We start from the raw sequence: 14837 nt of genomic DNA, 5'->3' as shown, positions 1-14837 counted from the left end.
TGGACCTCAGTCAGCTGGAGCTCATCTGTGATTTCCAGGGGCAGGTCCAAAGGAAACTAATAACTCAAAAGAAAGAAATTAAATGGTTGTCTTTAACAAAAAATACAAAGAACTGACAAATAAAGTTAACTAAATGTGCGCACTTCAAATAGTTAACTTAAAAAGTCAGACTAATAAAAATAATTTCAAAGATATAGATAAATCTAAACTAAACACTAATTAATATATGTAAAGTAACATTAAAGAAAACAGAAAACCATTACCAATTCTGTGTGACAGCAGGGGCACAGAAGGGAAATGCCAGATTGCTATACGTGTGCAGCCGTGCATCTTTGCACATCATTGAGAAGCAAGTTGTAAGCAAAACGAGTTTTAAGTGATTATTTAAATTTGTTCAAGTAGGGTTTTATGAAGTTTCATATATCAGATTTGGAATTGATAGTTTACATAGATGTCCTCCTCACAACAACTTTTTTGCATTAAAAAAAGATTTGCTTTTTGAAGATTCTACACTTTATTACGGAGCCCCCTAGGGGACATGGGGATTTTTTTTCCTTTTGCGTTACCTCGCAAAACTTTTGCGTTCCCTCGCAATACTTTTGCGTTCCCTCGCAATACTTTTGCGTTACCTCGCAAAAACTTTTGCGTTACCTCGCAAAACCTTTTGCGTTCCCTCGCAAAACTGTACTGATCAGTTGTGCGGCATAATTGAATACTGTAAGACTTTCTTACGGTTGCCGCCGTACTTTCTGATTTATGTAAGGTTTTTCCATGAATGTTAATATCACGTTGTGAAATATTTGAAGTTTTATATCTTTCTTTAGGATATAAATGCACCACAAACCTATGATATAAACAGAAACCTTCCGTAAGTAGGAAAGAAATATAAATACTGTACATCCAAACTATATTTCTGAGTTATTATCGCGGCGTAATAAGTCATCTGACAGTTTTGATTGTGTCGCTGTTGTGTTGGTTAGCTAAATGGTTTAAAGAGCTGCTTTTATGTTCAGTTCCATCTCAACCTTAACAGACATAAACATGCAGTAAATAAATCGATTTTCAATCAGTTTTTTGCACTCAACTTCATAATGCAATAAACGGCCAATAAAAAAAATAAAGCAAGTAATTACCTTTTTCCTTATCCCTAATCGTAGGAATATGTTTTTATTGCTGTATGTTCTGTTTGGTACTCTGTTGGGATGGTATGACATTGTGCTCTTCTGCCAAATTGTAGTATAAATATGGTTATTATTTTATGAATGTTTCTTTTGGTGTATTTTTTATTCTGTTTGTTATAATTTTATTTTGTTTCATCAAAAGAGATTCATATGTGTTATGTCTTTGCAGTTATATCTGATGTGTGTGTGTATATCATTATAACATATATATATATATATATATATATATATAGAGAGAGAGAGAGAGAGAGAGAGTACTGTATTGTTTTAATACAGATATATTATAATCCTTGCTGAAAATCTGATTGTAAATTCTCCTCATGTGTCTTGTAATAGTCCATGAAAAATTATATTTTGGACTTCAGTTCTGATAGATTAGAGCTAATCATCCAGAAAATAAAGAGACCAAGCGATGAATTTATGTAAGCTTTTCTTTCTTTACTAATCATGCCAAATGAATACAATCAGACCCTCCTTCCAGATACACATCAACACACGGTTACAGCAAGTCCAAAGCCATCCTGTTTCCTCCCCAGTTACAGTACAAACATTTAGATGTTTTAAGTCGAGCCAGAATAAAGTCTGTATGACTCAATTGTTCGGGCACATTTCAATTCTATTTCTGGTTCAGTTCATCTTCAAAATGAAAAAGAAACAATCAGAGCACAGAGACACTCGCCAAGCAGACGGACCTCGACATTTAACCCGTGGAATCGTAACAAATTGTGAACTGAGGTTAATCACTGCTCTGTCTTTTCCTTTGTCTTTTTAGCTTCACTGTATATGAGAGCTCTGGTACGCATGTGTGCTTTTGAGTTGTGCTTAATGAAAAAAAAAGAAAAAAAAAAAAGAGTGCAATCAGTGCTGTAAGTCGAAGAGACTTCAATGAATGCAATACTACACTACACAAACGTTTCACAGAGTGGTAATGGCAGGTGAACCCTTTACTTCTTAAGCTTTTTTTTCACACCCTATTTCACAAACATTGGAAGAGAAAAAAGAAATTTCATACTTTTTGGTGAGTCTTAACCGTAAACAGCTTTTGGATTTCTATTTGTTGTGTTGGAACAAGGCTCCAGGGATTTCTTTTTTTTTTTTGCTTTGTTTTGTTTTTCGAAGGCCAGTTCGTAGAACGTCAACGCACTCCTCATGTTTACAGAGCTAACAATTCAAATTACAGCTCTGCGTTCCAGAGTTACAGTCTCATTAGAGGGAATTCATCTTTCTGTCTGTGTTGCTGCAAAACCAACATACAGTAGGGAGAGAAAATAAACTCAGGAGAGCTTAATTTTCTCCTTTCTACAAAGAAACTACAAAGAAGAAAGAGCTGCAATTAGATTTTGCTTCATTCTGCAACAAAGAAGAAATCATAGCTGTTGAACACTTTGTCGGTGTTAATGTCACCCACCCACCCAGACTACCCCCAATCCGGTTTCCCTTAGAGAAAGAACGAGAGAAATCTACATCAAGCATTGGCTAAACTTTATACAGCATAAGAAGTCTTACATAACACATCAAATTTAAAAGCCTTTCTTAAAAGCTCATTCAAGTCACAGTTAAGTCCATTTTTTCTCTTTTTCCTTTTTTTTTGCGCTGCTTTTGTTCCCTTTTGTGTCTCTCTTCCCGACTCTGTCGGATCTATCGGCACGCCTCCTCCTTCATCTCCTTGTTCTTCCTGACTTCCTCTGCGTGCTTATCCTGTCGGACGAAGACAGACACCGTATGAGGGAAAACACACAACTCATTACCATTCATGAAATCACTTGCAGTAATGACTTGGACCACAGTGGGAGCACAGCTTCCTTCAACAGTCGTGAGGAACAAAATAAAACTACACTATTACCCCCCTCCCCCCCATCCATCATTGATGATTATAGATCCAAGCCTCTGAATAATTTTTAAAAGTAGTGTCAAGTCTGCTCTAAGGTTGTATTTACATTTTAAGACATTATCAACATTAATTTCTGATTCAGTGTGTCTTCTACCCCTCTCAAATCTAAAACAGCACTGCTCATACAGAAAAATCGAAGCCCCACAAACACAAATGCTACTCTTACCCGTTTATAATACACTTCTTCAAGACACCAGTCCCATAGAGAAATGTGATTTGTATCACTGAATAGCACACAGTAACTGTATTTAAAATTAAGCATAATTAAATGCAGTGTGGAGGTATTATTCATTTTAAATGCTGCTTGTCAGACGTCACATGGCTAAAGATATAAAAATGGAGAAGTTCGGATTTCGTTGATCTGTGATCACCGCTGAGTCATTTAGGGCAACTCAATACTTTCCCACAGCTCTGAACAAACCACATGTTTGTGGGTGTTGAGAAGTTTATCTTGATTACTAAGTGGTAAACCAGTTATTGACGTAAACATCGGCATTTCCTTAATGCTCATCTTTGTCAGACAAATATATGCATAATTCAGAAAGCAGACTGAAAGAGTGAGAATTTTTTTTTTTTAAAGTCAGACATCTGCAAGTCAGACATCTGCCGTGTGATACTCTGGAAGTCCAGAATTAAATCCAGAAGCTAGACAGATTTTTTTTATTTATAAATTTTTTTTAAAGAAAAGCTTCTTTCAGAATTAGTGTTCAGGCAAAACTTTTTTTTCCTTCCCTCTAGGGATCTTTTGTGGGCTCTAGTGTCCCTTATATGACAGTAGGCTGACAGGAAAGGGGGAAGACATGCGGCAAATGTTGGTCGGGTCCGGGAATCGAACCCGCGACGGCCGCATCGAGGACTCAAGGCCTCCAAATGTGGGCTGCGCTATCCACTACCCCACCACAGCGTTCAGGCAAAACTAAAGTCAATTTGAATCTTGTGCTGAAAAGCAACATGAATTTGGCAAATATTGAACAGCTTTTTCTACGGAAACTCAGATTAGTCAGCGCATCAACCGCATTAGAACAATCAGCAGAAAATGTGTGAAGCCAAATGACTGGATGTAGCTTCAAAGAGCGTGTTGAATTCCACCACAGGCCACAGGCTTTCCATTCAAAACTCTTGGTGGAAAAACATCAGACCCTGCTGTGATCTCGTTTCCCTCTTGTTTTGATCAAGAACGCTTCACATTTCTTCGGATTCGATTATTTGTCTCATGGGGGGAAAATGTAGACAGAAATTAATTACAGATTTCCATTTAGGGATTCGTCTCTGCTTGGAAGTTACATACATTTGGTCAGACCGCGGCCTGCTGGGTCCTACCTTCTCCTGCAGCCTCTCAAGCATGGCCGCCAACAGGGCCTCCCTGTTTTCCTTGTTGGCCTCCATCTTCTGCTCCAGCTTCTCCTTGGCGTTCTTGATGAAGTTGTTGTTCTCCTCGAAGGCCTTCTGGATCACCTCGCGCTCGTGTTCCCTCTTCTCTGCCAAGTGCTTCAGTAGCTCAGCTTCCTGGCACTAGAGGGAGACAGAGGACTTCACAGTAATTTCCCGTTCTGTTGAAATCAGAGCTTGGCCAAAACAAAATTAGACTTCGGCCATCTTATACCGACTTCTGTCAAAACATTGCCGCAGACCTTTAAGTCGCAATCAATTCTGCGATAGATGGTTAATCATAAATAAGTTGACAGTTGGTTACCTCAAAAACCATTGTAGTTAGTCGTCTCTAACAACAAATGAGTACCGCAAAACAGATAATGTGCAGGATGCATTAGAGGGTATCATGACTTAACTGGCTCATGAGGCAAGAAGAGATTACAAAAGTAAGTTGTCACCAACTGTGTTGTCAGGAGTCTGTCATCAGTGTAAAATAGCTCCGACCAATATTTTCATGTATGTCTTAATCTAAGCTCATCCGAAGCCACGAAACAATATGACGTTTTTTTGTATTTTCAAAACAATAATGAACATGTCAGAGATTTCAAACAATATGTTATACTACTTATGTTTCAATTAAAGTAACGTAGTTATGTTTTTTACTTGTCTAGCCATTTCAGATTTTGAGTCTAGAATCTTTAAAAACCGCCAATGGACCCTTTGAATGTTTAACTAATAGGAAGGTGGCAACCAGACGGGAATTTTCCTGAATCGGCTTTCTTGCATTTTTGTCAAATTATTTGAATCTTGTCTGGAAGTTCTATTTATATATATTAGTTGCTGATAGAGGGATCTTGCATTATTATGCCATATTACTTGAAGATTCTTTCAAAACAACATTACTGTTTATTGTAATAATTTCTGGGACTATATATTGTCCAGTAAAATTTGTTGTTGTTGCAGTCCTAGTGGGAGGTTTTAGTTGTTGAGAATTACAGACTTCATTAACATTTAAATACAATTTTACTATCAATTTAAAATTCTTTTTTCTCCCCTTTTTAAAGTTTATGGCTACATGAGCCATAAGATTTAAAAAGCCAAGTGGAAAACTACACTCTGCTGCCTGCAGGTTAGACATGAACTGGTCATAGGCCGCACCTCAAACCCTATTGCAGTGGGGGTGGAAGTGCTGGCCCAGATCAGTTAGAGGCGGCCATGACGCCATTCCCTTTCTGGCCCTCACCTTTCGTCTCTCTTCGGCAGCCTCCAGCTTCTTTTGAATTTCTTCCAGGGAGGGGTCGCGGCGCTGCGGCATGGAGGTGTTGAGTTCTGGCAGGCCATCAAAGGATGGCGGCTTGAGGATGACCTCAAAGGCCTGGCCCGATGTCCGCTTGTTCAGCTCGATCACCTCCACGTCTTTCATGACGCACCAGCCCAGGTCCACCGCATCTTTTGCCGTTTGATGACATTGTGTTGGAATAATTGATCAAATAGTGACATTTCTAGCAAGATATGATAATTGTAGCGCTAAGTAAGAAGTACATTTTCTCCTGGATTTACAGGGCATACCTTTTTAAGATTACCAAAGAATAAACGGTTTGTACCTTCTGCTTTGTAAGGGGAGTTCTCTGCAGTCTGTGGGTTCAGGCAGGAGCAGAACAGAGACACCAGGGGGAGCTCTTTGACCTTCTCTTTATAGGCTGAGGACACAGATACACACAAAGACCGGTTTACTTAAACTGGATCATGATCAAGCATTTAAAGAAGTGATGATGCAGTCCTGTGGTACGGCGACAGCGATTAGTCACTGCCACTGACCGGCGTTCCTCCGATGGGCAGGACGAGCGTGTGAGGGAGCGGTGAGGTGAAATAAGTTTCTGCTGCGACTGCATTTACCTGCCAGAGTCATCTTGTCACTGCGGATGTAACTCTGCGGGGAAACCAAAGCTCCGTCTCACTCTGTTGGGGACACATGCAAACACAGAGGCACGGGGAGGCTTTAATGAGGCAACCTCAAAAGGTCACGCAATGAATCTGAGACGGAACGAGGGAGGACAGGATTAAACAACCTACAGAGCAGACCCTTTAAAGCTCCGCATTGTCCTAGTGCTGTTATGTAACATTAGGTTTTGTCTCAGATCAGTTTTGTCGGTCAGATACTTTCCCTTTATCTTAGTCTTGCCAAACTGACCTGCAGGCATTAGGCAAACATGTTCAATGGTAGAGGAAGTGAGACCAGGATTACAGACAGGTTAGCATCCTGTGTTTGGATTAGGCAGTTCATCTGTTGTTCTTGGGTTGTAAATTTGCACCTTATTCTTGCAAATGGAGAGCTACGTATCTTACGAAAGACCAGGCAGAAACTTAAAGTTGGTGACGACTTATGTCAACCAATTAGACCTTTCTGTCATTTCTATGCTGTTTTGTTTTTAGGGTTCAGACCATCGAACTGATTTTAATATTACGTAAAGAGAACCTCAGTAAATATTTAAAGCAATTTTCAAAAGATGGTCTTATGTGAAAACACAATTATGAGCAATGTTAGATTATGAATTTATTGGGAATAACCAGACCTTTTGCAAAGCTGAGCACAATTTCTCTAGCCACACCTACGGTGGATTACTGCCGTATGTATCACATAATGAAATGACTGAAGTAGAATTTATCTGTCGGCCTGTGGTAGTCTACAACCATCATGCCCCACCTTAAGAAATTCAAGACGTAATGGGACACGAGGTTGTAAAAAAATAAGCAATTTCACAATTGCGGTATTTCCATTAAGAAACGCAATGAAAATCACAGGTGAATAAGTTTGTACACGCAATAAGTCATTAAAAAACAGGATTACGTCATCATCTTCCAACCACTTCCTGTCGTTTTCGTCTTTGTAGTTTGCAACCATAGTAACATCTTGTTGTTGATCATGTGACTTGTGTGATGTGAATTGCAATTTTTCAAAAAAAGACAGATTTCAAGACAGCTAATAAAAAAAAATTTAAAAAACCCTCCCCCTAACACCAAACATTTTATCGAAAAACGTGTTTTTTCAAAATTGCCGTCTTTCCATTAAGCAAATTTATTTTCATATCATCAGTGGAAACAGCTTCTAACATGTATCTGTCTGGAAAAGGTTCCAAAGCCATTTCTAATCCTTTTCAGGCAGAGCACCACATAACCCATTTAACAATGAGAAGAACTTTGAACTAAGCTACAACCTTTGCTTGGAAGACAACGCAGGGACTGAAAGCTGATGCAAGAGGGTTTCACTGAACAGCCTTAGTGTAAGCTCTACATCAAATTGAGAGTTTTTGATTGGTTGGTAATTAGGAACGTTTTAGAAGTTAAAGTGTGCGTTTTAGAAGTTTTAGCCAATGGGATTGTGTTCTCATATAGCTTGTTTGGTGCTTTCCCTTGATCCAGCATTGAACTTTCCATGCTTATCAGGCTTCACAGTAAAGTCCCAACATCCTATTAAACTAACAGCAGGAAAAACATATTTCCAGGGGCTAGAGGGACATGTTCTCTCCCCAGCCTGCTGTGATCTGAATCAATGAATCACAGGCACAAGACAAGCAGCAGATGAAGCTGTAGATCTGAAGATGCAATAAGTAAGAGGATGAGATAAATAACAAACTGTCTAAGGTGCCACCAAACTGTTTTGCCATCTGCCTGAAAAGTACCTTGAAGCTGCAGTGTGGCATGATTACTTCCCTGGGAAGGCAAAATTTAATTCTATTCAATTCTTTATAGTTTTCATAAATAGGACAGAAATGTGTGTAGCAAGACAAAGAGGCAGCAGAGAATCAAATTGCCTGATCAGATTTCATAACCGCCTGCTATTACTTTGCCTGCTATTAAATGTCAAATGGTGCCGTCCACTGTTGTACAGTCTGAAAGAAAATATAAGTCTGTCTCTTTCAGCCTGTTTCTCTCACTTCTTTTCAAATATTCCAGCAAAAGAAAAGTATTGTTAGTTAAAAATCTTACTTGATAAAAATGGAAAATCTAGTCGTGTCCTGCACAGCTTCTGTTTTTCTCGTGTAAACACACAATAAAAAAATTATCTTGAATTCTTAGAGCTAATATTGTTTCTGTACAAGCTTTTTTTTTTTTATCATGAGTGATGCAGCAGAATTAGACTCTCAACAGAGAAAACAACTGATTTATTCAACCGATATGGGCTTTTTTTTTTTTACCAAACACCCACTACTGGCAGTGCCTGCCAGAAACCCAACTGTTCCACTAAAGTTGGTTTAATTAGGAGAATTATTTGCTCCAGCAAATCACATTTCACAGACAATACTGTGGTTGAGTTGCACTAGTTATTTTATGGGGCTTAGTGAAACACATGGTAAAGTGTTAGAGGAGTGTTTCTCCAACTTAACCCATTTAACAAATACTCACGGACCACCTAACTTGAAATTGACATTGGAAAGAATTAAACCATTGTGAGCAACTCTTACTTGGACTTGGCTTCCTCCGATCATGTAAGTCATGGCTTCTTTTTCTTTTTACCAGTATCTTCAGTTTTTCTTTTGAGTGGCCCCGTTTTAAGCCACTTATCCATTATTGTTTTTTAACAGAGTTACGAGTTAAGGCTTCATGCTATTTTTAACACGATTAGCCTGGTTTTTTTTATTGGTTCATTGAAAATAAAAAGTTTAAAATTCAACCCATTTGACTATTGGACCAGTCGTAAAAATAAAAATGATAGCCCTGGTAGCTTTGTCCACAGTCTTAATAGTTTCTGCTGCTTGTGGGTGTCGGAGTATCTTAAGTGCTCCCTGAAAACAATCAAGGACCCTCCACAACTTAACCAATAATCTGGCAGCCGTTTCAGTATTCAGTAGAAGACTGAATACTGCCAGAGCCTTTGTAAGCACTGAGAATATGCTCGCTAGCTGACCGTTAGCCGAAAATGATGCTAAAGTTAGCATTCATGAAGATGTTTTTGAATGGCGCTAAATTAATAGTTTTCTAATGAGTGTAAGCCACATTTGATCATTTAAGGTTCAAATTACAAGGAGTGGTCACACTTGAACAAAAAATTTTAAATGTAAGGTCTTGATATGATTTATTTTTAGGATCATAGGCTGCTGGCAATTTTATTTTATTTGAATTGAAGTGAATTGAAATAAAAATCTAAATTGGGCTATTATGCACTCCTACAGCCACCATTCAATGCATAACACACAAACGATCAGGTATTAAGAATTTTAAGAAGAAGTTGGTGCTGCTGACAGTTTTGTTGGGTCGGGTTCAGTTGTAGTCAGACCGCCGAATAAGTTTCTGCTCAGCCTTCGAGAGACAAAAACACAAAATTGTGGAAAATCTTCATCAATTCTGACTGCAACACAGCAGTTTCTGACAGCAGAAGCAGTTTTAACTAACCTCCTAACTTCTCAGTTAGCTTGACTCTGTTAGCTTACCCAAGTAACAGAGCTAGCCATATTACGCAGCTAACATATTATTTAATTTTGTTAGCTTCATCTTTCAAGGCCTAGCTCTGTTAGCTTACAAGGCTAGTTTTGTAAGCCAACAAGCTAACAAAGCTTTGAAAGCTTTGTTAGCTTGTAAGCTAGCCTACAAAAGTTCAACACATCACACTTCACTACGCTCTGTTAGCTCTGTTAACTAGCTAGGCTAGCTAACTTGTTCTGCGTCTACTATCTCGGCAAAGGAAGATAAATTGCCTTGGCCTTAAAACACGGCTTTATTTGAAAGACCACCAAGAAGGAGAGCAAACACGCTGCATGGCACACCCTTACATGACCTGCCTGTCATGGCTCCCAGTGGGACACACACACACACAAGGACAGCCCTGTACACGCATACTAATCAGGCTGTAAACGTGGAGCTTTGCTGCACTGTTGGAATGTACACACACACACACACATGCACGCCCACACACAAAATGAACACACAACAGCATCTGATCCTGTGAAACCACCCAGGTTGCAGATCAATGCACTGCTTCCTGCTGGAGTCAAGGCGCTCTGTGTGTCGCCCATGACACAGAGGAAGAGAGCAGCTCCTGAAAGGCACACAGTGGAGGAAGGCAGGAATTCACTCTGAAAATGTCTGCTAAAAGATGCATGCAAATTAAAAACTAAACTCAAAATATGACAAGTTAACGTTCAACATGTCACATTTCATTAATTATTAAAAACAATGGAGGAGACGCCTGCTGTAGATGGGCGGGGTTTTCCCTTTGTACTATGCTGTTATTATTACTAATGTGAAAATATGACCTTTAGATTGTCACATAAGACAATCTGATTAAAATACCATGGCTGACCCAACATACCTGGATAAAACAGCTACAAAGGGAAAGTTTCTTGTAAGACAACGCCACACCCCTGAATCCTGAACCTACACCTTCAAAAAACATCAACTTTTCTTTCCCATTTGTCTTATTTTTACATCCAAGTTGTTAGATTGCTGTAAGGACAAATCTGGACATGGTTCCAAACAAAGAAGAATCATTTTTTTTGGGAACTAAACATCATTGTTATAACTTGAGGAGCGTCCACGTGTTTTAAACCCAACAACACTAGGAGTTCAAACTGTGTTCTTCACTCTTTACGTAGAAGAAATTGTATAAAAATCACTTGCAAAATGAATCCAACGAGGTTTGATTATCTTTTTTTGTTTGCCTGTTTATCTACCAACTTTGCTGGAATTCTTTGAAGATATGTTTTAGAGAAATATCCAGGAAATCATTGGCTGCTTTTTAATTTTTTTTGACAAAGTGAAGGAATAACTGGCTTGTGCTTCTCTACACATTTTTTGCTCTACGCTTTGTGTTCTTGCCATTGAAAAGAATTTAAGAATTTATCGATTTCTGTACTTTCCGTTTTGTCTTGTCTTTTTTTTTTTTTCCACCATTGTGTGTTTTTTCCTTTTTTGGCTCGTGTATGGGAAGGTTAAAAATGGCAGAAAAAGAACAAAATAAATATCGAACATCTCGACTGCATCCAACTATGATGCATCTTCATAAAATGAAACGTCGGTTAGCAAACTGATTTTTGGTACGTTTTTCCTTCCATAAGTGCGTTTCAGACGCATGAAGATTCTCGTAAAGAATTTCAACGGGGGAATAAAGTAGTGGAAAAATCCTGAACTTTTGAAAGTCTTTCCCAGTCTTTCAGCCCGTCCTCCCTCTCTCCATCCCCCTCTCTGTGAGGACAGGCTGCGATTTTAAAGATCAATAATAAATGACAAAGGTTACAGTGCTGTTCTTCGCCTTTCTTACCTTCCCTACTCCCATCGCATGATGAATCCGTTCCCCCACCTCCCTCACCCCTTTGCGCCTCTCCACTCTCTTGGTCAACCTATCCGGCTTCCCTATCAGAACCCCAGACCGACCCCAGGTGTGTGCAGATGTGCAGACTTACCCCCCTTCCTGTGGCTGCGGTCTCTTGCTGCTGGATGTGGACGGACGACTGTGGTTACCCCCCCCAGGTCTGGGTCTGTGGATGCAGGCGCCGGGCAACAGCATCAGCAACAGCATCAACGCTGCCTAAATGACATCACCTTGGAGATGCTTCATTGGTCGGCGGCGCTGCCAGCATCCAGGCCTGTTGGCCAATGGGAGAGCGGAGGAGGCCGGTGGAGGGAGGGTCACCGGCTCTTTGTGTCGTACCGCAGGGCGGGTGTTTTATTGCATGGTGCAGGAGGGTGGGACTCTGTGTGTGTGTGTGTCTGTGCGGGCATGTGTGGACTGAGCAGAAGGGAGGTAGTGTGGGAAATCGGTAAGGAGAGGTGTGTGTGTGTGTGTGCGTGTGTGTCTCAGCAGGAGACTGGGCTTCGAGGCATGGAAGGGTATAAATTATTTAGGTGCAGATGGTAAGTAAAAGGAAGAAACGGAAATCTTTTGGGAATGGATGAGACAGAATTTTACATCCTGGAACAAATTAAACTACACCTGTAAAAACAACAATATCTAAAAATACACATGGCTGCCTTAAAATATTGTTTAATTACAGCTAAGCGTGCACTTTTATGACAAATTGAGGCACAATCTACAATTTTCCCCAGCATCCCAATTTTTTATTTAAACTCATAGTTTGAGCAAAGCTTTAAAAAATACTTGCAATTCTGAAAAGTGTGGCATGCATTTGTTTTCAGTCTTTCAGTAGTAAACATTTGTAAATTCTCCTTTCCCTGCAATCTGCATGTCTGCCTGCTCTACATGTTTAAAGATTGAAATGTTTGATAGGAACGTTGGTCAGATCCTAGATTCATGACCATCTTTGTGTGAGTCTCTCCACTGATTCCTAATTATATTTAGGCCTGAACTTTGACTGGACCATTCAAGCCCATCAATATGCTTTTCCATTGTAGCTGTGGCTGAATGTTTAGAGTCAAACCTCGAGCCTACACTCTGAAGTCTTTTTCTTTTTTTGTCTAACAGATTTTCTTTTTTTCTGTATGAAGCTGAATTCAAATTCCCAGCTTTTCCCTTACTCTTTTTTTCCCCTCCATGTAATCACTTAATCTCTTCCTCTAAAATCCTACACACAAATACTCCATTTATGGTAAAGTGAAAAAAGATTTTTTTTTTGACTGCAAATGTATTAAAAACAGAAGCCCAGCTTATTGGACTTGATTTGGAAAGACACACCTGTCTCTGTCAGGTCTATGTTGTTTCTGAGTCGAATCGTGACCCTAAGAATCGGTATCAAATTGCTGGACGTTTAAAGATTTGCATCTCTAGAAGCAGCATCTAAAGACATCGGTCAAGAAGTTAAACAGTGGGCACACATTGGCCTAAATGGACAATAACCCTAAACATCCTGCTAAAGTGGTTACAAAGTGGCTTAAGAACAACAGAGTTAAGGTTTAGCCTCCTGATCTCAGTCTGGCGGACAAGTTGTGGGTATTGTGACCTTTAACCCATTTAGCAAACAGAAAATAATTCTAACTGACCTAAAAAACCAGTAAGAAACAAAAAGTTAGATGTCTTTTCATTTGGTATATGTAACCAAATACTTTCTTTATTGCCACCCAAACTTGACTTAAGGCATTAAAGCTTTTAGGAGAGCGACTGTAGCCGAGCCCAGCTGAAAAACGTTAGCCTCTGTGCGCTAGCTGCTCTCTGATCCCGCATTCAGCTCACACAGCCCACATGATGTCACCACGCCGGCCAGCGAGGTGGCATCAGGGTGCGTCCCGCCGCTCCCCACCGCCTCCCTCTGACGGGAAACGCACGTGTGACTCTAAACATTGCACACATCCTGGAAATTAGATCACTGGACGGGAGGAGAGAGAGAGGGAAGGAGAACGGAGACGGAGACAGATGGAGGGAAGATCTGAGGGAGTGGTGGCGGAGAGAACAAAGTAGAAAGGGCAACAAAAGGGTATTATAAAGAAAATAAATGTGGCAGAACACGTCAAGATGAGGAATATATCTAAAAGAAATATAGACAGTACAGACCAAACGTTTGGACACACCTTCTCATTGAATTCAATTAGAAAGTGTGTCCAAACCTTTGGTCTGTACTGTATATAATTTAATTGTTAAAATGAGAAAATCTCATGTGTTTACCCAAATGTGGGACCCAACATCTAACAGGTGAAGTGCACCTGCTACGTTCATCCATTGAATTACAAAGTCAGATTTCTTTGAAGTCATATTTGGCACATACACCATTTTTGTGATTATGCTATAAAAACATCGTAGGCGGCTGGAAAATACATAATTCCTCTCCTATGGTCTCTCTACCCCCATTTTTTTTCCATAGATATTTGTGAATAATATATTAACGTTATAGTGATATATGAAAAAGGCATTATTTATAAATGTTATTTTTGTGTCTGCTGTCCGGGGACTTCTTTGTGAGTTAAAATCTGTTCAAATTTAATAACTATACATTGTTTTCTTCCATATATATCAAAAATGTTTCTTATAATCAGTAAAAAAATAAAAAAAGAAAAGAAAAAAAACATTTGAAAGGAAATTAGAAAATCTTTGAATCTTTGAATCTGTTACAAGTCACTGACACTCAAGTTCAACAGCACGATATTAAAAGTGCAGAGGCATCGACATCCTGAGCTCTGTTGGAGTTATGGCTCCCAACCTGCATGCCTACATCTGCCCACGCCCTCTCTCGTCTCGCGAACCCTGGTGGCCCTTCAAAACATAAACAATTAAAGCAGCAGCAGGAGGAGCAGCACGCGAGCTCCGATGTAAAATCTGACATCATCTTCCCCCGCGTCTCTGGATGAGATCACCAGCTTCTCCCAACTTCTGCCTTTTACCCACTCTGCTGCTGAGTGGAGTTGCGTGAACATGTGAGTGGATGGACTGGGGACGGGGGTGGGGCGCAGGGGGGCGCGCGCGCGCGCGCTCACCAAGGTGTCCGATGCGGAGCAATCAGATTAGCGGTAAA

General features: G+C 39.8%; 1 protein-coding gene across 1 annotated transcript; it reads right to left on the bottom strand.

Moving 5' to 3' along the window:
- Positions 1-1598: 1598 nt before the first annotated feature.
- stmn4 (stathmin-like 4) lies at positions 1599-12011 on the bottom strand. Its single transcript, XM_044106770.1, has 6 exons — positions 11841-12011; positions 6340-6402; positions 6048-6143; positions 5687-5892; positions 4393-4584; positions 1599-2879 (listed from the first exon to the last, which is right to left on the bottom strand). The coding sequence occupies exons 2-6, from the start codon at positions 6350-6352 to the stop codon at positions 2820-2822; spliced, it is 567 nt and encodes a 188-aa protein (XP_043962705.1). The 5' UTR covers positions 6353-6402; positions 11841-12011; the 3' UTR covers positions 1599-2819.
- Between the last annotated feature and the right edge of the window lie 2826 nt (positions 12012-14837).

Source organism: Gambusia affinis, linkage group LG22 (assembly GCF_019740435.1).
Source record: "Gambusia affinis linkage group LG22, SWU_Gaff_1.0, whole genome shotgun sequence".
NCBI lineage: Eukaryota > Metazoa > Chordata > Actinopteri > Cyprinodontiformes > Poeciliidae > Gambusia > Gambusia affinis.
Note: the sequence above shows the minus strand (reverse complement) of the source record. Positions and strands in the feature narration are given on the sequence as shown.

What these genes read in the sequence shown, in the direction of transcription:
- stmn4 (XM_044106770.1), bottom strand. An exon ending in CTCCCCTTACAAAGCAGAAG is followed by an intron (nt 5,893 to 6,047) that starts GTACAAACCGTT and finishes AAACGGCAAAAG; the next exon opens with ATGCGGTGGACCTGGGCTGG. An exon ending in TTGAGAGGCTGCAGGAGAAG is followed by an intron (nt 2,880 to 4,392) that starts GTAGGACCCAGC and finishes TTCGTCCGACAG; the next exon opens with GATAAGCACGCAGAGGAAGT.